Here is a 26831-nt window from a genome sequence, read left to right on the forward strand (position 1 = left end):
TTATCTCCTGTCCTTGCTTTGCTCTGCCTTGACATTTAGTATAATTATTTTTCCAGCAGGTGGAATTGTCCTTATTTAAAGAAACTGATTTTAATGCTGTAGTTTGCCTTAACCAAATCTAAGGTTCTCTTGGTTTCATACTAACAAGCTGAGAGCTCCTTTTGTGCCAGCCCAGAAGACTGCTGGGGAAAACCAGTTTCAGATGTATAAAGAGAAGCAAAAGTGCTGTACCTCTTGCACATTATCATGTATTATGGCTTCAGCTGGAAGAGCTTTCTAACTTAGATCTTTCTGTAGTGTTGTTTTTGTTTCAAAAAATTATATAACAACTGTAATATGATATTTCTGTCTTTCAGGTTTCATTTCTTGGATATTAAGTTGCAAATCTGAAGAGATGGCATTTCTTGCACTGCAAGTGTTGATTGGGATATTTATTTACTTAAGCAGTGTAAAAGGATCTTCCCAGCCTCAAGCAAGAGTGTTTTTAACATTCAATGGTAAGAAAGAAGATAAACATTCTTAAGCAAATGTTATGATTTAACATTTTCTTCTCCTTAAATTCAATAACTGAGTAGAAACTGGCTTTTTGATCTTATCTGTGTTCACAATTATTATTTTTTATTTGTGTTGCTGAGGTATCTGTCAGCCTAAATTTGTTTTTTACCCAAAGTTCATTGCTACTATAGCTATAGGCACATACTTAATAATACCTTCTATTTGTTTTGAGAGCTATTATAGAGTACTAACAACTAAAGGCTTTATTTCTTATCCTTAATTTTGTTTGGGAAAGATGATAGCATATTACACATAGTGGAAGTTATTAATGATTTGAGTTGCTTTCATTTAGTGACCAACTGAGACACTTTGAAAATCAGGCTGCCTGAAGGTTTATGAAAATCCTTAGCAAGGCATGGAGTCATTTGACAAAATATCACTCCTTGTGCACTTTGTACAGTGTGTCAGATGTACATAGCATGTAGCAATCTCTGATGCCTGCATACTGTAATCAAGAAGTCAAAATTAGATTTTTCAACAGAGGTGCTTTTACTTCTGAAGTGGGGAGCAGTACCTTATTTCTGCAATTAGCCTAGCATTACTTTATTGTAAGGTCTCTTATTCTTTAGTATTAATCCCTGTCTTACATGCTGTGTTTAGCCACCACTTGAGTTGTGTGTGTTCTTCAGGCTTTCTGTTAAAATTAAGCAGAAATTTTCTGTCACTAACTATAGGGGCACTGACTTTCTTCAGCCCTCTGCCTTTTCTGCAGTGGTCTTTGAGGCCTAAGGGCTTGCTTCTCCCCGCTCCCATACTGTCTGCTTTAGGATGGTTGGCACAGTTCATGAGTGCAGGGATCCCCTCACGCTGCCATGACCTGCATGAGAATATTTGCTGTGCTCTGAACAGTCTTTAAAGAGTCACTTGAAAAATTAATCATAGCTACTACTTCAAACTGCTGTTTGCCACAGTGATCATAACTACATACTCTTGAGTCTGTGAGACATTCATAATGAGACCTGCTAAGTTAGATCTTCCACAAATACCAGCCAGCTGACTGAACAATTACAGGATACTGTATATTGTAGAGTATAAAGCCCTAAACTTAGGAGTGCAATACTTAATAGGTGTAAATTGGCATGGTTCCAGTGAAAGCAGTAGTAGAAATTACATTCCAAGAGGGAACTGCCAAATGAAGAAGTGGGTGGGAATTTGTTTTCCTTACTTAGTAATATTGACCTAACGTAGACAGTAGTGATGCAGCACAACTAAACACTGAAGCAAGTTTGGCTGTGGTTGTGTCACACTGGCAGATTTGTCACAGTTAAACAGAACAGGCTGATTCAGATTTCCACATTGTGTCCATGGTGACCTTGAAAGTAATCTAGGCTTCCTCTGATCTCTAATGTGAGCGTGAAGTAGGCAATATTCAGGTTTTATGGTATTCAAACCTTGTGAATGGGAAAGAATCATAAGAGAGGAGCGAATGGGGGTTTGTGTTTGTTCCTTGGGCCAACACAGGTGTCCTGCAAGTCTGAAAGACAGAACCACCAAGAGTTTAAAAAAAAACAAAAACAACAAACCAAGGGATTTAGAAAAAAAATAGTGGCTGGGTGAATTGAAACCTTAGTTTCTCTGTCCCTCTCAAAAGGAGGTTGTCCCTCCTTCCTTTAAAAAGAGTTATGACAGCTTATGTCACCTGGTAAGGTTCTTGGGCCCCTTGTACCATCCCCCTGGGGACAAAGCTTCAGCTTTCCAGTTCCTGACTGTGACTTTGCTGATCTGCCTCCATTACATCTCTCTTCTGTGATATCATGTATAATAGTTGCATCTCTTGTGTCCTCCTTGATTTTTTTAGTGATGCTCTGCATGAGTAAAACTGAGTCTCTAGCCTCAGTGAAATTTATCAGAAACTAAGGGTCATCAGAGCCTTGCAATACTGATGATCTTAAAATGGACGTTACTTTCTGTAATACTCATCTCAACATTCAACCATTTTAAAAAAATGTATTTTAAAGTCCTTGTTTTTTTTTAATGGGTCTTCCAAATTCTTAAAAGAAATACATTAATTATGCATTTTATAATATGACAAGTGATGTCTGAAATTAAGGCTTATTTTGTAGAATATAAACCCAGTAATTTTATTTTTAAGCCTGATTCCAGATGGTAAGGAACAATCTTCATTATGTGAAAAGAGTTTGCAGGTTGTTGTGTATAACAAGGTAATGGCCCCACCTGTAGTATGAACTTGTGTTCTATATATCTTCTTTTATTTACATGGGTACTGACATAAGAGAGAAAAGATGAAGTGCCAAGTGCAATAACATACTCTTTCTGCATAAGCTGCAGAGCTTTTGTTTTTAAATCATGTAGAAATATCAAGTTATTGGTTGTCTCTATGCCCTGAGAAGTTGTCAGTTTTTATGGAGAATTGTCACTCTTTTGAAGTGTGTAATTTGAAAATAAAACTATAATTAGGGCTCCTTATGTTTTAAATGACATTAGACAATAAAGACAAGTCATTCAAGCTTAGGATGCTTACTTGATATTTTTCAGGTTCTGAATTGGATTTGGCTTGGTTTCTGTAATCACATTGCATAAGTTTTGGGGGTAGAATGTATACAAGAGGAGAAAATGAGTGATGCTTTTCAAAGCTAACCTGCTCCTTCAGGACCAAGTCAATTGAGCTTATTCACATCACAGCATTTCTCATGGGAAAATCCAGCAAGTATCTTGACCTATTCTGTTGTTCATCAGGAAAGCTAAAAATGCGAATCGTTTTAATCATGGGCTGCTTTTCTTTTTGCCATCTACTTCATTAAGAATCAAATGTAATTAAAAAGTAAGCCTGGGTAATACCTCAAGAGCCTGATAATGGGGGTCTTGCAATTAACTTCAATGGATGAAGGACTGCAACCCTGATTTCTATTTTTGAAACCAAAAGCCTGGCCTCTCATCTAATTAAGATGTAGTTCATGACTTAGTTGAGATTGTTAAATGTGCATCTGACACAAGTGTGGAACTTACTGCTGTCTGCACCCTGAGTGTCTTGAAAATTGCAGTGCCATCAAGAACCCCGAAGCCTGATTTCTATTGCTTTGCACTTAGTATAGCTATTTACTCAGAAAGGAAAAGGCCAGGCTAGAGCTGAGCTGTGTTTGCACCAATATACATGGCTATCCATAGCACTAGGCCTCGGGAGAATCAGGGAAAGGGGTTCTCAGCATGCTTGGAATGATTTGTCATGACCTAATTGTCCTGCTCAACTGTGGTAGCTCAAACCATCACTATTTGTACCACACCTGCACTTGAAGAGTGGTTGCAGTTGAAGAAATAAAGATAGCTCCAGCTTTTTCTGATTCTGAAATTGCAGAGATGTGAACCTTGTGGTTCAGTGACAGTAGTGTTGGGGGATCATCTGCTGCATTACCATGGAACATCCAAGGGAGGAAACTTGGGTTGGAGAAAGCAGACACATCTCCCTAAACTATTAGTATACCACTACTCCTCCCCTTACCTCTTCTGGCTCCTTGAACCGAGCATAGATCTTCCTTAATATACTTAAATCACTCATCATAATTTAAAGCACCATAGTTCATTTTCTCTCCATAGCAGAAGACTTACCTTATCTGTTTATGAACTATCAAGTATAGTGCCTGCTGTTTCTCAAGCTACATGCATTCCTCCTTGTTACTGCATGTTCCTGAACAGATAATTGGGAGCTGTGTCCTTCAGGCTTTACAGAGGCAAAACATTTCTCAAATCAGTGGGAGCAGAATATTCAGAATAAAAAAGGAGTTATTAGACTCCAAGATAGTGTCAAACTTTCATTCCAACTCACATGTCCATTTTGGATTTTATTGTAACAGTAAAATGTTGGGTCATACCATTATAACATCAGATTCTGAATCAGTCAAAGCATTTCCAGTACTTGTTTTTTAATACACGCTCAAACAAATCTTCTTTGAGCTTTGGATTTATGTGGAGATGCACAAGCAAGTGATAATTTCACAATTTGCTGGGAACATTTCGTGCATTCCTACCTAAAATGTCTGGTCAAGCATATATTTCCCATGCAGATTCTCCCATTGTCTCAATATGAGAAGTGGATCAAGGTTAATTTGCAGATGGTTTTGTTCCTCTTTTTGTCATAAAATTACTAGAACAGGTAAAGCACTTTTAAGAAAGTATCAGTCAGCTTCATTAATGACAATTAAAAAGCATAAAATGTCACCAGAGCAACAGCAGCACTTATTCAACTGTCAACATATTTAAAAAGATTTAATGCAACCCCTGTGGTTACCCTCAAGGAAAAGTAAAGGAACTGAGAACCATTTTCTTTGAGCTCTTGAGCAACAGCAGTACAACTTGTTTTTAAACAATCCCTCATTGTAATGTTAATGTTACCACAGTTAATAAAAAGTTCATTTATTATTTGGGGGACTTTGTGCTGATGACAGTCTAGTAGGCAACAGTTTATGCTCAGATTGTTGATTGGATCTTTGGTGTTGCCCATGGAGTAAAAACTACTTGAAAAATAAAGTAGATGTAAGGTATTAAAAAAAAAAAAAAAAAAATCAAAGAAAAAGAGATAAAAGAGAACCATGGTTTTATTTTTGTTTGTGTGAAGAACTTACACAGAAACCTCTTGAGTCTTTATATAGTTGCATAATTTTCAGCAAATTGTCAGGAGATTTGTTCAGATTTTGTCAGAAGTAGCTGATTTGTGGATTTCACAGCTTCATGGATCTTAAATAATTTTAGTTTATAAAGTGTTGAACACCAACCATGTGAAAAGTCTTCCCCTTCAATTGTCTAGCTCTGATGAATTAAAAACTTAAGTCAGCATGGAACACTGTCAATTAAATCTCCTTTTTATTGTCAGTAGCGAAGTTGGTATTTTTACATTTGGTTGAATTGACAACTTTGTTCTTAAAGACAAATACCGAATTTACAAGTTGAAGTCTTTTAGGGTCATTTTCAGACCTTATATACTCTGCATATGGGGTTTTTTTCTTTCTTTGTCTTTTTTTCTTTTCCTCTCTCTTCTGTTAAAATATAAATTGAATTGCTTTTAAAGTCAGCATAACATGAGACACTCGATATTCTTTCTAGAGTTCCATGGGTAGAGATCCCACAAGCCAAATGACATTGAATCTCCTTATTTTCACATTCTTGTTCAGTGGCATTGTCACTGTCTGCACTTCACTGTCATTATTGTTGATATGAATGTAGGGGAGAAGAATTTAATGTATTTTTTCTGTATTTCAAGTTAGATTATGCCATGTGTTGTGACTTCAGTTATAAAAACGATCATGAGATAAAGCTGAAGTCACAGAAGATCATTGGTCTAGTTCTTTTTTTGTTTTCTGAAGTTACTACAAGAGGTAACCTCATAGGAATGTGCATACAAGTACACAGTCTTCCAGGTAGTTAATGATTGGTCCCCAAATGTAGGGGAAAAGCTTGTAAGTTTAATTCTACTCTTGACTGAAGACCTCATTCAAATTTTACTATTTTAGGAAGACTGGAGTGTTTCTTGCACAATAAAAAAATAGATCTGTTATCTAAGAGATTAGTTACTTCCTTTAATCTCTTTCTGTTCCCCAACTCAGTCAAACTTTGTCTTTCAACATTTTGACAGATTCAACACATCTTAGCTCTCTATACTTGTCATAGAAGAAAGAAGCTTATCTTGGCCAGTTCCACTGCTTTCTCATTACAGTTCTCCCTTGTGTTGCCTGTCCAAGGCAAATGCTGAAGTCCCTACGTAGGCATTTACATTGCCATTATTTTACAACACATCTTCTTTTATGTTTAAAAAATTAGATGAGAGAAAAATGGCATAGACATTTCTAATACCCTATATTTTTCAGGACTGGGCGAGTGCCAGTAACAAGAGCTCCTCTGTGAGCCCTTTCCATGCTGGATGAGTTCACAAGCACTTTGATATGTGGTGCTGCACAAGCCTTTCTGTGTATCAGATGTAATTAGTGACGTGACTCACAATAATTGCTCATTTTATTGAAGTGCGTTGACTGAGATCTTGCCATGAATAAATACATAGACCAAGACCTTATCCTGTCATTTGAACCAGCTGTTTCCTTGATGTGTATTTCTTTTTGGTGCTGACTTGGCCAGTGTTCTCAGTAACACTCCTTAATAAAAAGACTAGGCACTCATTCTCAGGGAAAGGCTTTTGTCACAGAGACACAGTTTGCCGATTCACAGCATGGCTTCTCATCTCATCTTACATTCAGACAGAATGCCTGCAGCAGGCACCAGGTTAAAAGAAGGCTGTGTGTTCATTCGATTACAGAGTTGAGGTCTCAGGGACACAGCTGAGGACTGAAAAATGCTTCTTTACCTGCACGCATCACAGTGATGTTGGATATTCTGTCTTCTTGTGATGCGCACAGATCAAGATAAGTGTGTGTCTCCAGTAATGAAGTGAACAATGGTGACCAATGGAAAGTTTACACCATCTGTTCCTCCTCCCTGCCCTTTATACTTCCTTCCGTATTCAATGCAAACTTGGTAGAATTGCATCTGCGTCATGACTTCATCTGTCATTTACTTGACTTCTTCCTGGAAATCCTGCTTACTGGTTTACTGAAGTTACAACTTTGGTGTCACAGTGGAAGAAAGATATGGAGCGATACCTTTTCTTCTCCCATTAAACCACTCTGCAGCTGGGACCTTTGTGCCCTTTAGAGAATTTAGTTTTTCTTCTTATCCTCATGAATATAAGGCTAACTAACTCTACTTGAGGAAAAGTCTCTTACTTCTCATGTGGTGGAGGCTATTTCCTGTCCCTTTGTACAGCCGCTAGTATTTGGAATATTCCCAACTGCTGGTCTCACCCAGCAAATCAGTTATGCAAATGTGAGTGCTACCTCAGTTACTATTATGAATACCCCACATTATACCTAGATTATTTTTGGAAACACAGTATAAGTAATTTTAACTAATGATCTTAAAAGAAATTATTTTATGTTGCAAGACGATACAAACAGGAGACAACATTTTGAAGAAATGTCCTGCTGTCATCTTATATCTAATCTACAAGAGACTATAGCCTGTGGTATTCCACCATTATCTGAAAATAACATATTTTTTTTCTGGAACCCTCCATCAAACTGTCTTGATAGAAAAATCTCTGAAACAGCATTTCACGAGTACACAACTCCAGTGAGATCAGTCAGGGAGTGCCAAGAAGTGCAGGATCTATTACGTATCTGTGTGGTGTTAGGGAAAGTGGATTTCAGAACACGAGCTTAGAGTTTGGTCTATAAAATCACCTTTTGGGGCTGAGGTCCTAATTCTTAATTTGGCCAAATCTTAAGTTGGCAAATTCTTAATTTGGCCAACATCTGAGGAGTGTGATACAACATTTTTAATAGCATAAGTAATCCTGGGGAAGGAAAAATGTTTTTGGGGTTGTTTGGGGATTTTTTGTTGTTGTTTTTTGGTGTTGTTTTTTTTTTAGGTTGTAAGTAAATAGTTTATATATATATCACACCTTATTTTTATGAGAAGCTTTTACTTCTAATACAAATTTCAAATGCTAGTATGATTTTGTGAAATGCAACATTTAGAAATACTTTGGAATGAACAGACTTTTGAACTGTTCTGCTTAATCTTACTCACTGCTCTTGGATAAAATATTGCCTCACCAAAATTATCTTCTAGAATGTGGATGAAGAGACATCACGGTCACTCTAGATTGCCAAGTTGCTTAATAGGGAAAAAATGTATCCTGGCAGTTAATGTTATTAAAATGTTTTGGGGTTTTTTAGATTAAAAATATTAAAAATTAAGCACAAAATTAAGCTGAAGCCAAATTCTCTAATTAAGTACATCAGTTTCAGCCATCAAGAGTGTCAGACTGGCATTCTGAAATTAAGAAAAAGAACTTTCTTTTAGAGTAACACAGTAAATGTGTGTGATAGTAAAATTCAACTATTGTATTGACTGTTGTCTACTTTTAGTTTTTCTTAGTTCCTATATTGTTTTGCAAATGCAACTGAAAAAAAACCACAGTCTTCTAAATCCTTCCCTGAGAGTAATAGGCTTCCTCAGTCACCTGTTTTTCTGATCATTTGTTGTTGGTTCTTAGAATGTTTTTCTTTTGCATAATACCATTTCCCTTTGCCATTCTTAATGAAAAATACATTTGCTTTTAAAAGCTTCAGGTTATGCAGAATAAATCAATTTCTGTCATCTCAGTACCAATTAAATTGGGGAAATATTTGGTTTCTTTTAACATCTGTATAAATCAGGCCATATCTCCCGGCCTCCAAGCTTAAAGGAGCTGCAGAGTTAGATTTACAGGAATAAGGCAAATATGTGAGGCAAGTGTCTGATCGCACATTCAGTTCAATCACTGGGAGCAATGAGGTTCGTTTTCTTTCCTTCTCATGTAACAGGCCAAGAATGTAAAGTTTTAAACAGTAGAAGGAGAAGATAATTATGGCATATTTACTCACACAAACTGTATAACAAGATCCAAAGAGGGAAAGACAGTAGGATAGATATATTCATAGCCCTACAGTAATTTAGTTTTAATGAAAAACGGTGTGTCTATTAAAAATAAAACATGGATCATACATAATTCTAGGCACACCTGAATTTTCTGCTTCTTGAGCCCATTTCACTAGGTCGAAATACAAAACCATTACAGAAAGCCCTTGATAGTAATTATTGATCACAGAAGACATGAGGAATGGAGTTTCCTTATCATCCACTGAGACACAGCCAGACGGGGAATGAGGCATGGTGTTTTCCTTGGGGCAAGCACTGTTACACACTTCTCTGGACTTTCTGGTGCATTTCAATGGCACAGGATAGTTGGCAACACATTATGTTTCTACATTTTTTAGAAATTCCTCCTTATCTGAAGTAAGTAGCCTGAGTGCCAGTCATTGCAGTTTTCTGAGACAGTCTCAGTGTTAGTATGTTGAGTGCTCTTACAAGGCACGATATCAAATTAGTATACAGAAATGTGAGCACTTGCATCTTCAGAAGGGCACTTGCAGGTTTTTTTTAATATCAACCAATTAAGATGTTATTTTCAAGGAGAGGCTTGGCATTTTTTCAAAAATTTACTTCTTGAGGTCTGAAAAGGATTTAGTTGGCATGGGAAGCTGATCCCATGCTTAGACTTCTAGATGGCTTCAATGTGAACACAGCTGGAATTTTTTAAGCTGATTCAGCTAAAAACCCACTTCCTTCCACTGTTGAAAATAATGCACCATCCCTTTATTTTTTCTCCTAAAGCAGACAAACCTACAGCATAGACAAAAGAGTTTAAGGCCCTCATGAGGTGTTTTATTGTGGTTTGCATTAGAGAAATAAAGCTGTGCATACGTGGCTATAAAATATGAAAATTAATATGCCTGTAAAGACATTATCTTTGATTTAATAACTTTCCATCTTTATAGCTTTGATAAGTCCCTTTAAAATGAGAAGAGTGCCAAATATTCATATCTCCAGTAGGAACCTTGTGGGTATTTTTATGCATACTTGCAAACGTAAGGCTTCTTGAAACAGAATTTTGAAATTAGAGTAGGATAAGAATTAAATGTTGGCGATTTTTATTTCACTGGATGTTTCTTCAGACTACCGTTTGATTATTTCCTGATCTCAAGTAAACAGATTCTTAAGCTTACCTGGGCAACTGAAAAAGTCTGTTCCTAAAGTGGCAAAACTGCATAAAATTACAAAAAGAATTTGAAACTTTTAGATGTGGTCAGGTGTACTGCTGTCTGTACTAACAGTGTTCAGAAAGTGAAGCAGGGGGAAGACTTAAAAATGTGGCCAGCATGGTTTGGCCCACCAGCCAGGTCCAACAAAAATAGACTTTATCCATTCCCATCTTTTCCTTCAAGACACGGGAGAATCTTTGCTTGCAGTATGTGCTTCCTTACCCGATGAATTGTTCCTCCTGCCCCAGCACCCTGAAGATGAGCAGTGAGTTCATGAAGCATTGGCATGGTGCTTATAGAAGAGACAGAACATGACTCTTGCTGCATTTTTGTTGTGTGTGTGTGTGACTAGATGAGTTAAAGTTGCCACAGTGTCTGCTTCAATAAAAGCAGCCGTTGAGAGAGAAGGGTAAGCACATCCAACATCTCCCCAGCAGTGAGCAGACCACCCTGATGCAGGAGCTCTTAAAAGGGTTTTATAGAGAAAGGTTGTGCCAGCTGAATCAATACTAGGGCAGGTTTCATACCTACTGTGGTAATTTACACAGATATGTTGGAGGGAGTGATCTGATAGAATTAAAGATTAAAAAAAAAACAACAACCCACAAATAAGCCTTTATTAAGTTGAATTTGTTTGCAGGTACAGGAATTTGCTACAAATAATGACTTAATTTACATTTGCTATTTCAAAAAAAGATACATTTCATTCCAGATTCTTAGGGTGTAATTGACAAAGAACTTTTCCGTCATCCAGCACTGTGGTGCAGTGATGAGATCCCTCTCTATTATTAATTATTATTACTATTACCATCATCATTATCGTATTGAGTGCATTTTTATTCGTATTGGTGCTTTGATATTTGCTTTAGTATTAGAATTGGTATTTGTGTTGGTATTGAAGTCAAGCATTGAATCTAATTATAAGGCAGCCTGCCCTCCTTTTACACTCAATTCCTCTCTCACCTTGTCCTTAAAGAGGTGAAAGAATCAAGTCTGCCTGGACTTGTCCAACAGGGTAGCAGCTGAATTTTTTCTTTTAATTCTGCATGGTGACTGTGAAGGACCTTTGCATTAAGGCTATTCCCTTTCTACACAGGAGGGGACAATGGTATTGGGAGGGGTTTATGGCTTATTTGTGACTGTTGAAAGCTTCCCTAGCCAGCTGGAGAAAACTCCTTTTCAGACCAGGTTAGATGTGAAAGAAAACATCTAACTTCTAAGATCAACTAAACTTGAGATTGTGTGCAACATCAATAAACCACAGCACTCTGAATAAACAAGGTGGCCACTCACTGTTGACTGTTCCTTTGCTTATTTTTCATTCTCTGTGTCAGTGATAGCCTCAACCTGTTTGCTGAGCAGCTGAAATGAGTTTTGTTCAAAGTTGGTCCAATTCTTGGTTGATAGGTATGAGTTCTATGTGGAAATGTGTGAGAGAGAAATAGCAGATTGTGGGATATTTTTTTTCTCTAAAAGGCCTTTTCAAGAAAGGAACTGTTTTCTCTGTGGACAGTGAGGGGGTTATGCAGCAGTCACTAAGATGTGAAAGGGTCTTGTGGAGATTACTCACAGGCATAAGGATTTGGGATGGAGTTACTCCACCCCAGCTCACTTTGTATGAGAATGTTCAGCCACTATGTCTGCCTTAGAAGTAATTTCCAGGTCCTTTGAAGCTGACTTCAGATCTGATACCAGATCTTCTCACACTGAAGAAAGTACACACGTTTACTCTCTTCAGGGTTAGTTAGGAGGAAAAATACTAATTTTCTATCCGGGAGTTGAGCATGGTTCTGGCCTGCTGTGTCATTTATTTGTTAAAGTTTTCTTCAATTGTGCCAATGTATTTGTTTTAATTTGTGGAGAGGAGAAATCAGGGGAAGAGACAGCATTGTTGAGTTTTGGACCCTCCCAGCATAAGAGGTGCTGGTGAAATGGAAAAAGCCCAGTGAGGGTCTGCTAAGCTGTTATGGGTCCTGAAGCACGTGGTGGACAAGGAGAAGCCAAGAGAGTTGATTCTTTTCAGCCTGGATAAGAGGGGCATCTCATGGCTGTCTTCAACTCCCTGATGGGGAGAATATACAGAAGACAGGAGCAGACTCTTTTCAGGATTGCACAGTGACAGCACAAAAAGCAAAAGTCTCAAGTTTTAGCAAAAGAAATTCTGTTAGATGGTAAGACTTTTTCTTCTTTTTTTCTCCTTTTTTTTTTCTTTTTTTTCCCCACCATGAGCATAGTGAGACATTAAAATGGGTTACACAGGGAGATAATGAACTCTCCATCACTCCAGGTATTTGAAACTCATCTAGATGAGGTCCTGTGCAAACCCATCTCCCTTCTGCAGCCAGTCCTGTTCTGAGCAGGATTTTGGCTGATACAACCTTCAGATGTCCTTTTCAACCTGTGTGCTTTGTGGTTCTGTGATTTTATCAGAGATCAGCAGGTGTTAGCATTAAGATGTTGGTATTTTGGCAGAGCTACCAGCAGAGCTTATCTCCTAAAGCAGTTCTGACGAAGAAAGTTAGCTTTTCTCAAAAAAGTCAGAAATCTGACCCAAATGACCTGGCAGCCTGTGTCCACAATGGAAAACACTCCACATCAAGAATTTTTACTTAGATGCCTACTTCAAATTATTGCTCCTCAAGTGTGGGTTTTCAAGTTTGAAACCTTGTATGCTGTGTAAATTGTTTTCTTGCACTTTAATCAAGTAGATTTCCCTGGTGTGGAAGGAAAAAAAAAAATCTGTCTGTAGCTGCACAGTAAAATGTAAAGATTCCTCTTCTAAAGAATGGCAGAAATCCTAGATAAGCAGCAATAAATGAAATTATATTAAAGCAATGCCAGATGATTCTACTTGCATTTTCCATACACAATCTCCTTTGTTCTCTTGTTTAAGAAAAAAGAGATTGTCTTATTGTTGAAATGAGCCCATTCATGATATAGTGAGTAAATCACTGCACAGTATAATGGAGTGTGCAGAATGTAACTTAATTTACAGGTACACTATTTATTTATTTATTTAATGCCAAATTACAGAATCACACAGAATCTTAGGGGTTGGAAGGGACCTCGAAAGATCATCTAGCCCAACCCCCCTGCCAGAGCAGGGTCACCCAGAGCACATCACACAGGAACGTGTCCAGGCGGGTTTGAATTTCTCTAGCGAAGGAGTCTCCACAACCTCTCTGGGCAGCCTGTTCCAGTGCTCTGTCACCCTCATAGTAAAGAAGTTTTCTTTGCTTCTTAAAATTTAACAGACCCAGTTCTTTCATCTCTCCATGCATGCCATGTGCTCCAGAAACTTTATTTGGTCCTTGGCTTATTTTCAGACGTGGAAGAGATTGTTCCATTCTAATCGTGAGCTGCTCACTTCAATAAACCATCTCTCCACCCCTCTCCAGGCTTATCTCCACATGCAATATGAACAGAGTCTGACTTCATTAGTGATGCAATAGTTCATCATTCAACCACTTTCAAACTGAATAAGATCAGAATCAGGACCTTTCTGTATATCTTTCTGTGTATGTACTTAATGACTATTAAGTTGCTGCAATGTGCAGCTGGGGAAGAAAAGGGTGGATTTCATTGGCTCTAGTGTGGTTAGAATCAACTATTGAGGTTAGCTGTTTTCTTTCCAGAGTGTGAACAAATGTGAATATTGTGTCCCATGGCAGTTGTTGAGTATTTCTTCAGTCTGGGTGTCATGATGACATGAGGAACTCATCTGCCAGCCATTTTTTCTCTAAAACTTTCAAAGGATACCTTTTGGTTCTTGCCGATAACTCAATTCATATAAGCAGTTTAAAAGGAAAAGCCTGTGTATACATTACCAGTTTCCTATTAATTTGAATTTTGGGCATTAGTTCTTGTGGGAATTAGTCTGCGGAGCGAAGGCATTGTGACATTTTTTGGTGATACCAAAATAGCAGCAAAATAGCTTGTACATAAATAATGAAAGAGAAAAGATCTCACTTCACTTTTTTAGACTTTACGTTGTGCAGACAAATTCATTCTCCGTGTGGTAAAGGATAGGTGGATTTTGTCTGTAAAGAGGTATTCATTTTCATTTGATCTGCCTTAATCCTGAGGATTTGGGTTCAGATCCCAGAGCCATTGGAAATATTAACTTGATGCTTCCATTGGCCTTCAAAAGCTCTGTCATTGAAGACTTGCAGCAGCTGTTATCTGCCAATGATAAAAAAGAACTTGATGAGATGAAGATTTTTTTTTTAACAAATAAAACTGTTTTCTTTCCAAATTAAGTTAGGGGGGGAAAAGCCTTTGATGATATCTTTATTGATAGAACATACCAAAAAGATTGTTCTTGGATAAAGCAATTGTTCATTTCCACAAATATTGCTTAGGATTTGGGGGTCACAGTTCATAGCAAAATATGCTGCCTCTGTTTGCCCAGCTGCCACACCTTCTCTGCCTTGTGTCTCTGCACATGAAAAAAGAGGCTGAAAGCAAGGTAAAGTGAAAAACAGACCTACTGCTGCTCAGCTTGTAGAATGTAATTAATGTAAATGGTATTACAGGATTAAGACTTTTTACTTCCATGTACTTATCCCACCCAACAGGAATTCTACCCTACTATTTAGCACAGGGCAGAGGGTATAGTCTCTCTGTCTGGTTTTGGCTAGATAACGACATGTAATGGTGATCCAGAATGCAGGAATAAGTCTTGCAAGTATTTTTTATTATTTTTTTTTTTCTTTTTTTGTAATCTTAAATCAGGGTTGCAAGGACTGAAAACTGTTCATCCAGCATAACCAGGGCATCCTAAATAAAATGTGCCCTCACAAAGAAGCGAGCCAAAATATATAACCTAAGGAACCTCCCTATAACCTTATAACATAAGTAAGCTCCTAAGGAGAAAAAGGACATGGGAGGGCTGTTTCTTCCAACTTTGATTCCAAGTTCAATTTTATGCATGTTACACACAAATTAAAGTAAGATTGTGTTACAGAACTTTGTGTTACAAAACCGTATGTAAAAAAATTTTTTTTTAAAAAAGTGCACGTTCATGTCTGTGTCTCCATGCACTTCAGAAAGATGCATTTTAACTTAAAAGTAGTCTGCAGACATTTATCCACATCATAAAGCTTGCACTGTAGCAGTCGTTCTCTGCCTTACAGAGTTCCATTTGTTTTTTGCAAAATATAAGGAGACAGCAACTAAGAAGAAATTTCATTTTCTTGGGGGGAAAAAAACAAAACAAAGAATAAATACTTCTGAAGTCCAGTTTTGTTACTGAGTTTCGGATTGGGATCAGACTTTCTGTTGGGTTGAGTATTTCAATTAGAAATCTACATTTAATTGTTCTCCACCTCAAAAGAAGTGTGCAGTTATGGACATAGTGATACATGAAAGTGACAAATTATTATTTTTTTACTGTATTAGAGTATTCAGTTGACTAATGGAAGATACAATATAAAAAAATAAATATTAGAATTAATTTTGTATGTTTTTACATTTTTTTCTGATGTCCCAACTTTAGCATGAAGTGTTTATCCAGTTTAGAGGTTTCAGAGCCCAAGGAAGTGGGAATGCATTAACAGGGTGGCACTCGAACAGCTCAGGACTGGCCTGGCTGCTCCCTTGGTGATGATGAAAAGGGTGCATACACGTTTGCTGCTGTCCCATCCTCACCGCCCATGCCAGTAATTGCCACTTTGTGTTATTTATAGAGACAAAGTTGGTTTGCAGGTTTGTTTTTTGTTCATTTCTCTTTTACCACTACCCCACACAACTGCATCCAGGCTTTTTGTTGAGGTTTGTCTAGTGGAAGCTGAATTAAAGATTTTTATGTACTTTGCCATCTTATGACAACTGGCAGCAACTGAAATGAGGCATGTCAAGCAACTACCAATAAAAGAAATCAGTAATTTATAAGTTCAGACAAAGGTTAAAGAAACAGAGCTTCTCTGTAATTGCTCTGTATCGTGCATTAGTTAATATTTTCACATTTGAGAATATTTAATTTTCCTAATTGAAGGAATGTCACACTACAGTTCAGAAGAGAAGGTGAAATCAAAAGCAAAATACTCTCTTTTTCAGCAGAGCAGTGTTAATGTTTGTGTTAGTCAGTGTGAATTACGGGAGAGGATGGGAAGCAATAACTCATCACTGTCCTCCAGTCAATTAAGTATATCTCATACTAACTAATTAAAGGTAGCTGATTAAAGCAGCTTTTCGCTCTTTTTTTCTTTTTTTTTTTTTTTCCCCATTCTGATAATAATAGTAGGATGCTTCTGAAAGTGACTGAGAATAGAAACATTTCTCCCAGCGTCTCAAGTATTTGGAGAAAGCGAAAAAGTAAAACCCAAATGCTAGCCTTACCAGTTTGGTTATGAGAAGTTAAAATTAAATCAAGATTTTTCAAAATTAAAAGATGAAAAAAATGCTCAGCTAAAGTATCTTCAATGAAAATAATCTCAACAAGGTTTCATAGGAAGCATGAGATACCTAGAAATGTTTATAAACTTTCCAATATAGCTAGCACATATGTGGCCATTTGTGCTTATGCTGCCTCTACTCAAAGTGGTGTTGAAAAAATAAATTTTTAAGTAACTCTGAGACTTGCAAATATCTGAGTTATGAGGACCATGTAATACTGAGGGGGTAACTGTACTCTGTGCAAATACAAATTTGAATTTTTATAGCTGCAAAGTTTTTCTTCCTACTCTGATGTTGACTCCTGTTAATAGGTAGAACTGCTGAATCTTAAACAGTGCCACACATCCTAGAAGTTTTCACAGATTACAAAACCATTGGTCAGAAAGCTGATGATCTGTGTAAATACAAGTTTAATAGACGAAGATCCTATGAGAAATTAGAAATCTTCTCAATGTAGCAAAGGAGCTCCTACTTTCTTCCCCCATCCCCAATTTGGCTGCCTTTCAAGTAACATAATTATAGAAGGATTTCATAGAGCTGGTCTCTTTAGTGTCCTTCTCTTCCTGTAACATCTCTGGTTATTTATTTCTAAGCTCCTTAGGAGACTGAATACTATTTTACCAGGCTAAAATGTGCATTACTCTGACAATTCTTCACACTTACTGTCTCTTCCAATTTGAATCATGTTTGCTACCTTCTGTATTTAGTCTCCTGTCCTAGTTAAAAAGTAAAATAAAGCAGAAGAGATGTTTGAGCTGAACACATTGCTGAAAGGTTCCTTTTTCTACACACAAGTGTTCAGAGTATTTCTCACAGAAGAATAGCATAAATTATGGAGATTGCATTCACAGAACAGTGAATGGTATTGTCAGTTTGCTTAGGAAAAACTAACGGGGTTGTAACAAAATACTATCTACTCTACTAGAGTAAAATTTGACAGCTGGAAAAACAAGGGCAATAGGTTGGCTTCCATTTTCCATTGATTTTAGCCCCCAACATTCAGAAGACTTCCTTTTCTGCAAAACCACATTCACACTGCCTACACATGAACACACAATGCTCTTTTGCTTTAAGCCAGAGGCAGATTAAACTTCATTAGGAGAGTGAAGTTTAAGGAAAGTTCAAACTGTAACAGATAGTAATTTGACAAATAAAGAATTAGGGTTTGTTTTACTAAAGCAAAAAATAAAGGCTTGCGTGAGATTCCCATGGTTCTTTTGTGCCTTTAACCACATGGGTAGGAATACAGTCACTTTTCACAGTCTGGTTTACATACCATATAAGCCTGGTAGCCACATACCGTGGATTTTTCAATGTACTTAAGCACCCAGAGGAAACACACATATCTCTCATTAAATAAACTAAAATATGCCTATAAAGTATTTACCTTAGAGCAAGAAATAAGAACAGGAACAAGAATTTGTGTTCCATGTATTCTTAGGTAGACACACTAAAAGTTCAGCTTAAAAGCAACAAGAATGAACATGTTTTATGTCTGGATAGGTTGGATTAACTTTCTGCAGCAACATTACATTTTCACCCAAGCATCCTCATACTTGCACACTTTGTCAGGCCTTGCTAGCTCTAGGATAAATGATGGATCATTGCAGTTGAGTGACAGGTACCGGTGGTGACTGATGAGCTGTGGTTTGAGGACTGAAAGTAGTACTCACACCACTGGCAAACTATATAATGACTAGCATGCAGTGACATGACCATGTGCAAAGGTCTCGACCATTTATACCTGTAAAATTTTATTAATGTATATTGGATGGGCTTCAGCAATTTACCAATAAATTATGCTTCTTGCTGTATATGTTGGAATGCATGACATACTAGATAATGACTGCATGCAAACAATCTTACAAAGTGAGGGTTAATACAACAAAGGAGTAACGTACTGAAATATTTGGCAAAAAACAATTACATGACTGGCTCATAGAGTGGAATTCAACGCCTGTGTTAAGTGTCTGTGCTTGCTCTTAAGCCCATGGGGAGAGTTAGATACCTCAGGCTGAGAGCTGAAGCAACCCTATTAAATAAACAAATGCTGCCAAAAATCATCATGCTTCTTTAAACATCACCTGGAAGCAGCTAGGAGAGAATATTAGAAGACGGGAATAGGACACGAATTTTGGTATTTAGTTGTCTTATTCAGGACTGCAGGGAGGTACCTCTGTCATCCTGCAATCAACATGAAGGGTCATAGCCTGAAGAGAAATATTTGCATAGTTTACATTCAAAGAAGTGAGCAGAGAAAGCTTTCTTTTCTGCATTGCTTATAATAGGGGAAAATACATTTTAGCTTCTATCTTAATTTGGAAGCAAAGAGGCAGAAGTTCCAATTCCAGCCCATGTTTCTTAAATAACTGTTCTAAGTAGGTAACATAAGGTAAGGTACCTTAAGTTCAAAGAAGTGAACTTTTCACTTCTCTTTTCTATCTGTGCCTATATATACAAGTAATGCAGAGTGAGCTGAGCTAGAATGAGATGCATAAAGGAGAGTAGATTAGATGTGAGTCCCATGAAGACTGTGAATTTAGTTTTATAAATTCTTTTTACAGAAGTGAAGGGGAAAAAAAAAACAAATGATAAAACAAGAGCCAGGGTGGAAATAGTACATTTCTTCAATATAAGGCATACTTTGAAGTCAATACATGTATCAGAATAATCCTGAAGATACTAATATAAAACTCTGAATTGCAGAGCAGTACATACTTCTAAGCTAATACTGAAGTGTAATTAATAAAAATTGCCCTGTGTTGCAATTACAATTTGTGCTGACAGTGAAAAATACAATTTGAAACCACACATTTAGGCTGACTCCCTCTTCTCTCTTCATCATTCAAGTGGCCTTCTCAGGTTATGTATGTGGGGGCAGCTGCATTTACCTCTAATGAAATTATGCCAGCAGAGAATTTGGCTCTGTTTCATTAACTTGCTAGTTTCTTGGACCTTTTATGTCTTATTCCCTCAAGCAACAGGGTAGATATCTGTTCAAGATACTTAGGAATTCAGAACACTTTTTAATTTTTGCCTCAGGTAAGAAAGATATCTAAGTATCTCTTCTCCTAATATGTACACGTGTACACACACTTCTCTATCCCTTTGTCTACGTTTGCATACATATCCACACAGGCACAAAATGTCATTGTGAGACCTCTGTCTTAAGAAATAAATCCAGTACTAATGAAGACATGTCTCATAACTATAGGAATCGTGAAAATCAGGAATATTAGAAATCTTTAGCTCCTCTAATCCACCTCATTTTAGTGAAAAAGTGTTTGCTTCAGCACATTTTTGTAGTGCTTTCTCTTGTTCAGTAACGAATGTCCTAAGCACAGAAACTTTTTCCTGAGCTGTTATTTCAGGAAGAAGAATTATTTTCCGACTATGAGCCTTTGTTTTCTATTTTGTAACTCTTTGTAACAGTGAATTATACTTTTGTGCACCATCCTAATCCTATCCCGTCTGAGCACAGAGCACTCACACAGAAATGTTGCTGTGTTGCTTTACAGTAATTTTCTGGCCTTGCTGCCCATGTTTGTTTTGATTGGTTGTTCATGTTTTCTTGATCTTCTTTCATAATTCAATCTCTTCAGTCTTTTGAATCCTTGCAGCATTCCAAACTTGTGTTGGGTTTCCTTCACATTACTACTGAACAGTTTAGCAAGGGAGTTTGTTATTCCATGGATAATCTCAGGGTGGTAAAGGGCTGTTCTGTGATGGGATTCCTCCAGGTAGAGTTCAAAGTAATGCTAAATACAATTCAGTGCATTTCAAATTTATTTCTTGCAGGTGCACACACTTACAATGTTCTAATGATAATTTAATGTGTGCAAATCCAGACTAACTCCCTTGAAGTCAGCGAATATCCATCACCTTCCTAATTGTGTATTAAGGTATTAGATTTCAAATAGTAAAAGTACAGTGAGCCAAGTCCATTAGGCACACTAAGATATCACCAGTGACACCGTAGTAGGTAAGTAATAGAGCCAAGACTTTGAACTCTATTTACATGCTTATGTGCACACTGTTTCCTGAAGCTTGTCATTTTGCCAGTGACTCTCTAGCAGTACAAATGAGTAGGGCTGCAGTCTCAGCTTTTTAATATATTCAGACACACGTCTGTTCTTGCCCTCCAAAGACCACATGTGCAGTAGGACAGAAGTGTGAATTAGAGTGTGTCATTCCAGAGGTTTTCAGACTAATTCATGCTGGATGTTGCCATTTGGTTTCAGTGGAGACGGAAATGTCAGGTTTTACCTACAAAAGGAAATAATACCTGAAGTTCTGCATCTGAAGGTCACTGAAGAAATTTTCTTAGTGATGTCTGAGACAGGATTACCTTGGCAGGGGAAGACCCATGCTAAGTTGGGTTGCTGGCAGTGATGCTGCATTATACTGCTTTAAGCTCAAGGATTTCTTTCCCCACTTCTCCCCACAGCACTTTTTTGACTCTGCTTTCAAGTGTCGAGGCAGTCTGCTGTGCTTGCTGTATGCAGACAAGAAGTAGAAAGGTCCAGATACGGTAGTAGTAGAGGCCTAACGATGTAGGAATCAGCTACCTATTTCTCACTCCATGACTGATATTGTCGGTATTGTTACCAGTGCTGGAATATGCCAGTGAAATCAGATTTGTTCATAGCAGAGACATGCTGCCAACTCTGAACCCTTTCTCTTCATGTGTGTGGGTATGTCTGTTCTGCTGAGGGTGTCCTTCAAATGCAGGGGTTTGACTTGGCCACATGGACTTGTACTCTGAACAAGTTGCTTGACCAACAGTGTTATTTAGGTCTGAAGTTTGGTGTTAGCCTCAGTCTTGGTGTAATGTTGTTTACTGAGACCATTGTCACCAGTGCCAACACTTGTTATTACACAATTTAGAAATTTGCTCCCTCCTCAGCCCCTCTTGCAGCATAAAGGCATATACCACAGAATGCAGCCTTCACATTTACTCATCCTCTCTGCATATCCAGAAAGAAGATTGTGATGGAAAGGAGATGAAAACATAGCTCAGCAGCTGAGTCTTTGTTGTTGTGCAATATGGATGTAAAATTATCTCCTTCTGCCAGTTGTTTACTACGTAACAGGTCAAAAAATTTCGACTGCTGAGGAATTTACACTCAAAAGAAAAAGTTTAGCTGATCTGTCAGTTTTTTGAGCTGGAATCAAAAGAGGTAGCAAGAAACAAGCACTTGGGGGGAGTGAATGGGCTTTGTTAAAGAGTGACAGAAACCAAGAAGGACTCACCCAGATGTTCAGCTTCTGTTTTCTCTAATACTTGTTAAATTTTTCTAGAAAATGCATCCTTGCAAAATAGGTATCAGGTAAATAAAATTAACAAATGAAATTAGACTTTGTTTTAGTTTGTTTTGTTGTTTGTTTGGTTTGGTGTTTGTTCTTGTGGTTTTTTTTTCATTTTAGCTGCAGAAGTTGCCTGAAGTAAATTTTAGCTTGCATAGGTTTCAAAGGATTGTAAAATCAGTTATATGGTATATGCAAAATAAGAAGAATTTCTGGTTTGTTCATTTGCTTTCTTTATTGTTAAATGCCTCTGCCGTGCAGCAGGCAGGTTTAAAGTGCAGAAATATTTAAATATGCAATAGGGAATGGTGTTTAATTAGTGGTGTTTAATTAATTTGATACTGCTGTTCTTTAAGTAGAGTTAATGAATGTAGGCTGTGCCTTCTGAGCCCATTAGCTTTATCGCTTCCTTGAAGGTATGAAAAAATCTGGCGGAAGCATTACAACAAGTATAAAATAAAATAAAATATGATTATATTTTCAATGGAATTATTAGAATTTGTCCTGGGTTTTTAAAGCAATTTTTTGCTACCTACTGTGCAGAGTTTTTGCATGAAAGCCAAAGAACTTGGATGAGAACATGGCACAATATTAAGCATATCAGAAGGCTTTACCTGGGGGAGCCACTGAGTGAGCTACAAAACCAGGATCAAGGTCTGTAAGACATGTAGGAAAAAAAGAATCATCTCTCACTTTACAATGTGGATTAAGACAACAGAACTGAAAATAAAATAGGGGAGATTAGTCCTTCTAATCTTCACTTGCATTTTGTGTCACTTTCTCTCTGGCCTCTGTCCATCATAACTTTCCAAAATTAAATACAGAGTTTTGTCTAATAATACTACAGCAGCTGTAATGATCATTTTCCCCAAGGCTGGTTTTGATCATTTGCTTTTCACACTTTACACATACCCATGACTGAAAAGGGAAATTTATTTTACTGGGGCAGTGAATGTTGGGGGTAAATCCGACTCTCCCTGCTCCCTCTTTGTGTCGCCAGGAGAGCAGCACGGCGTCCCTGTGGCTGCTGTGAGGGGCAGCACTCCTGGTGCTGCTCTGCTGTCCATGCCAGGGCTGAGCTCTCTTGACTTTTTGCCCAGATGGCAGAGCTGTTCTGCAAGCCAGCCTGGGGTCACAGCCGGCCACCCGTGCCCACGGTGCAGTTCAAGGCAGCCTTCCCAGCCGGAGATACCACTGCCAGTAGGCAGCTGTATCTCTCATCGTGTATTTTTGGAAGTCTCTGAACTTTATAGTTAAAGATGTGGCAGAAGTAGTTAGGAAAAGTTCAGGGGGCCCTGAGTACTTGAGTGCTTGCTTTCTAACCTGCTGGTCTGACAGTATAAACAAAACGATGTTACACAGTCCTTAACTGGATCAAGTAGATCAAGCTTCTAACTGCAGGTTAGTTTGTTACAGTTGCCTCCTCTCCAGAAATTACTGCTGCTCATGAGAAGTCTCACCATTTGTTAAAAGTGGCTAGAATATATTTTCAAGTTTCTAATAAAGGAGAGCTTTTAAGAGTGTTGTTTTTCCAGGAATTAGAGATTTGTGATATGTCCTGGAACAACGTGGTCTGAGCAAGTGTTCAGCACCAGTGGTGAGGGTGCTGCAGTGGCAGGCTCTGCTTGGCAGCGGTGGTGGAGAGATGGGAGGAGGATGGAGTGGACGAGTGGGGAATGATGGTGGGAGCAAGACAGAAGTGGACTCTGCTTCAGAATGACCTGGCAAGCCAGGAAAGTGCTGAGATGAATAGAAGTGGGAAAGATTTTTTATGATATTTTATTGGGGTTTTTTTTGTGTGTGTTTTGTTTTTGTTTTGGTTTGTTTCTTTGTTTTCAGAAAAAGGAGTAATGAAAAGCTTTGGTTGGACTGTCATGGAATCAAATTTACTTAATCTCAGTGAACCACTTACTGGCTTCCAAGGAAGGAATAACTGTATCCATTAAATTACGTTCAAAATAAATTTCTTGTTGCTTGAAGTACACCACCTTTTCCTTCTGTAATAGTCCTAAGTATTTCTCACAAGAGACTAATTTGCTTCTCAGGGGATTTAGCACTGATGTAACAGTCTAGAAATATTGTTGTCTTATGATTTGGTATTAAGGGAGTATTTTTAAGAGATTTATGTGTGGAACAACAGAGTGCTTTCTGTCTTCCCACAACAGGTTTTTGCCTCTCCTCCCATGCACTTGGCCACCTGTGGAGGGCTCAGTGTGTGCTGCTCTTTCACTGTAGTTGGTCCTGCTCTGTCTCCCACTTTTATGCCTACCCTCTAGTACTGAATACTGCTTTTGCTGCCTTCAGTTCTCTGTGCCCATGAAGTGAAAGCTCAGAAATCATTAAATCACTAATATCACTAAAACCATGTAATGCATTGTTTCGTTTCTGCCACTGTTGAACACTTGTACTGTGTGCTGCCTAGAGCAGAACTTCTAAAGCATCTTGGAGTGGTGATTTTTTTATTTATGAGTGTATTCAGATGTATTTTTATTTTGTAGCTAATATTTGGCTCTCTGAAACAGAAGACAGCTGATTTTCTTTTTGTTAATTTATTCTGTTTTCCAGTATAAGCAGGTCTTTGTCTAGAGCAGGTAACTAAAAAGATTTGCTCATCTTTTGTATACAGTTCTGGTGCTCTCAGCACAAAAAAGATATAGACCTGTTGGAGAGGGTCCAGAGAAGGGCCACCAAGATGATCAAAGGCCTGGAGCACCTCCGCTATGAAGACAGGCTGAGAGAGTTGGGGCTGTTCAGCCTGGAGAAGAGAAGGCTCTGGGGAGACCTTGTAGTGGCCTTCCAGTACTTGAAAGGGGCTACAGGAAAGCTAGGGAGGGGCTTTTCAGCAGAGAAGATAGTGATAGGACAAGGGGTAATGGTTTTAAATGGAGAGAGGGGAGATTTAGGTTAGATATTAGGAAGACATTATTCACTATAAGGGTGGTGAGGAATTGGGATGGGTTGCCCAGGGAGGCTGTTGATGCCCTATCCGTGGAGGTTTTTAAGGCCAAGTTGGAAGCTTTTTTTGTGCAACCTGGTCTAGTGATAGGGTTCCCTGCTCATGGTAGGGAGGTTGGAACTTGATGATCTTTAAGATCCCTTCCAATCTTAATGATTCTATGATTCTACTGAAGACCACTTTCTTCTGCTCTGAAAGAAATGATACCCTGTACTGGAAGAGTTTTTTAACTCCTCTGAAAGACACTAGGGTACAATTTATTAGCAGCAGTGGCTGAAATAACCCTTCTGTGGAAGGAAGCAGGATGTCACTAGTAGCACTGTGAATGGCTTTCAATGGCACACAGCATAATAACAGTTTGTTCCAAGAGATTTTGAACCATATGATATGTCATCAACCTTCTCTACAACAAACCGCTGAAAATAAAAAGGTAGGATTCTTTTTAAAATCCCCTTTATTTTAGGGCTTTCACTTAGGATTTACCGTTTCAAAGCAGATATAAATTCTGGCCTGGATTATTTGTGGTTATTTTTGTAAAAATCTGTCAAAATTTCACACACATATTTACAACTTTGGCTTTGTATTGATTTCTTCCAGCTTACCCAAGTCAAGAGGTATTGATGTCTGTGCAAGAAAAAAGACTCAGTTTAACCTATGCTGTTTTATGTCGCTCGTAGGGTAGTGCCAGTCTACTCCAAACATATGAAAACAAGTTGCAGAAGAAAAACTAGTGTATTGAATGTGCTCCTTGGTAAGATCGCCAGTGTAGCAACTACAGACAACCTGCTCTTCAGTGAATCAATTACCATTTTTATTGGATTTTACAAACATTCATCTTTTGCTGCCCCAAACATTTGAATGATACTAGGCAACCCTTTCATCTAAATGAGTTGCTGTTGCACAGTGTACCATTAGCTTGTATAAACCTGCTGCTGTAAGCATCCATTACCATAGCTTGGTAGTGACATATTGATTTTCAAGCTGGAACTGCTTCCCTTGAGACTAGAGAGCATATGGCTGTTTGTTAGACCTGCTGGGTAAAACATGTTGATGTATAAAAAGAAAAAAATGGAAAAAGTAGGTGTGAGTCTTTGTGGGTTATTTTTAATTATTACAGTTCTTAATATAATAATAATTCAGTATTAGTAACTGCCTTTTTCTAGACCACACAGACTTCAGACTTGGTCTTCCACTGTGTTTATTACACAGATAGAAATTCATGAGCATTGGAGTTACAATCAATAGTGATATCAAGTCAAAACTATTAGATTCTGAGCTAAAACAAAGCATTGAAAGGCAGCACCAGGGACTATTGGCATATATGTGGCTGAGATCATAATTAAACACCTGTTGTACAGAGCCTGGGCAGACAGCCAGGCGGCCATGCAATCTGGAGGAATCTTTCTGCAAAATGCTTAACGGGCTTTATACAGAAATATAGAGAAAGCTGGTTTAGCTCACACCAAAGGTCTACACAGTGTCTACCCCAAAATAGTTTAATATAATGGATTTTTTTTTTCTGTGAAATTCCATCTTTTCCGCATATAATGCCTCCACACATGTACAGATCATTATTTGTGTATCTAAATTTCTATGTTTAGCAGTATAACAAGTCAGATTTATTGAAAATTTTTAGTCTGGACATGTAAAATAGATCATATTAAGTGACAAAATTAAACATTTCAAAGAGATTACAACTGATGCACTCAGAAGAGTTGTATCAAAGTCTTTTAACCTCCCAACTTCTCACACATTGATAAGACACATCTCCCTCCATCAATACACTCATAAAGTTTGTTCTGTGCTGAGCAGTACATAGTGTCCTGTTTGTGACAGATACCCAAAAATATATAATGAAAATAAATACTTTAAAGAATTAGGTCAATGCTCAGGAAACGATATTTACAAATTGCAGCCTACATGCAAAGGTTTCATCACTCAAGCTGTCAAGTCATTCATTGCTGTGAAAT

At 37.8% G+C, this 26831-nt stretch overlaps 1 protein-coding gene across 1 annotated transcript in view; it reads left to right on the forward strand.

Annotated features, from left to right (window-relative positions):
- Window positions 1-392: 392 nt before the first annotated feature.
- Window positions 393-26831, forward strand: part of SEMA3C (sema domain, immunoglobulin domain (Ig), short basic domain, secreted, (semaphorin) 3C) — a 117620-nt gene continuing 91181 nt past the window's right edge. Inside the window, exon 1 of the mRNA XM_010001785.1 lies at window positions 393-497. Coding sequence (XP_010000087.1) covers window positions 395-497 — 103 coding nt within the window. The 5' untranslated portion in view covers window positions 393-394. The remainder of the gene's footprint in view (window positions 498-26831) is intronic.

The sequence above is a fragment of the Chaetura pelagica genome, unplaced genomic scaffold (genome assembly GCF_000747805.2).
Source record: "Chaetura pelagica isolate M959 unplaced genomic scaffold, ChaPel_1.0 scaffold137, whole genome shotgun sequence".
NCBI classification, from domain to species: Eukaryota; Metazoa; Chordata; class Aves; order Apodiformes; family Apodidae; genus Chaetura; species Chaetura pelagica.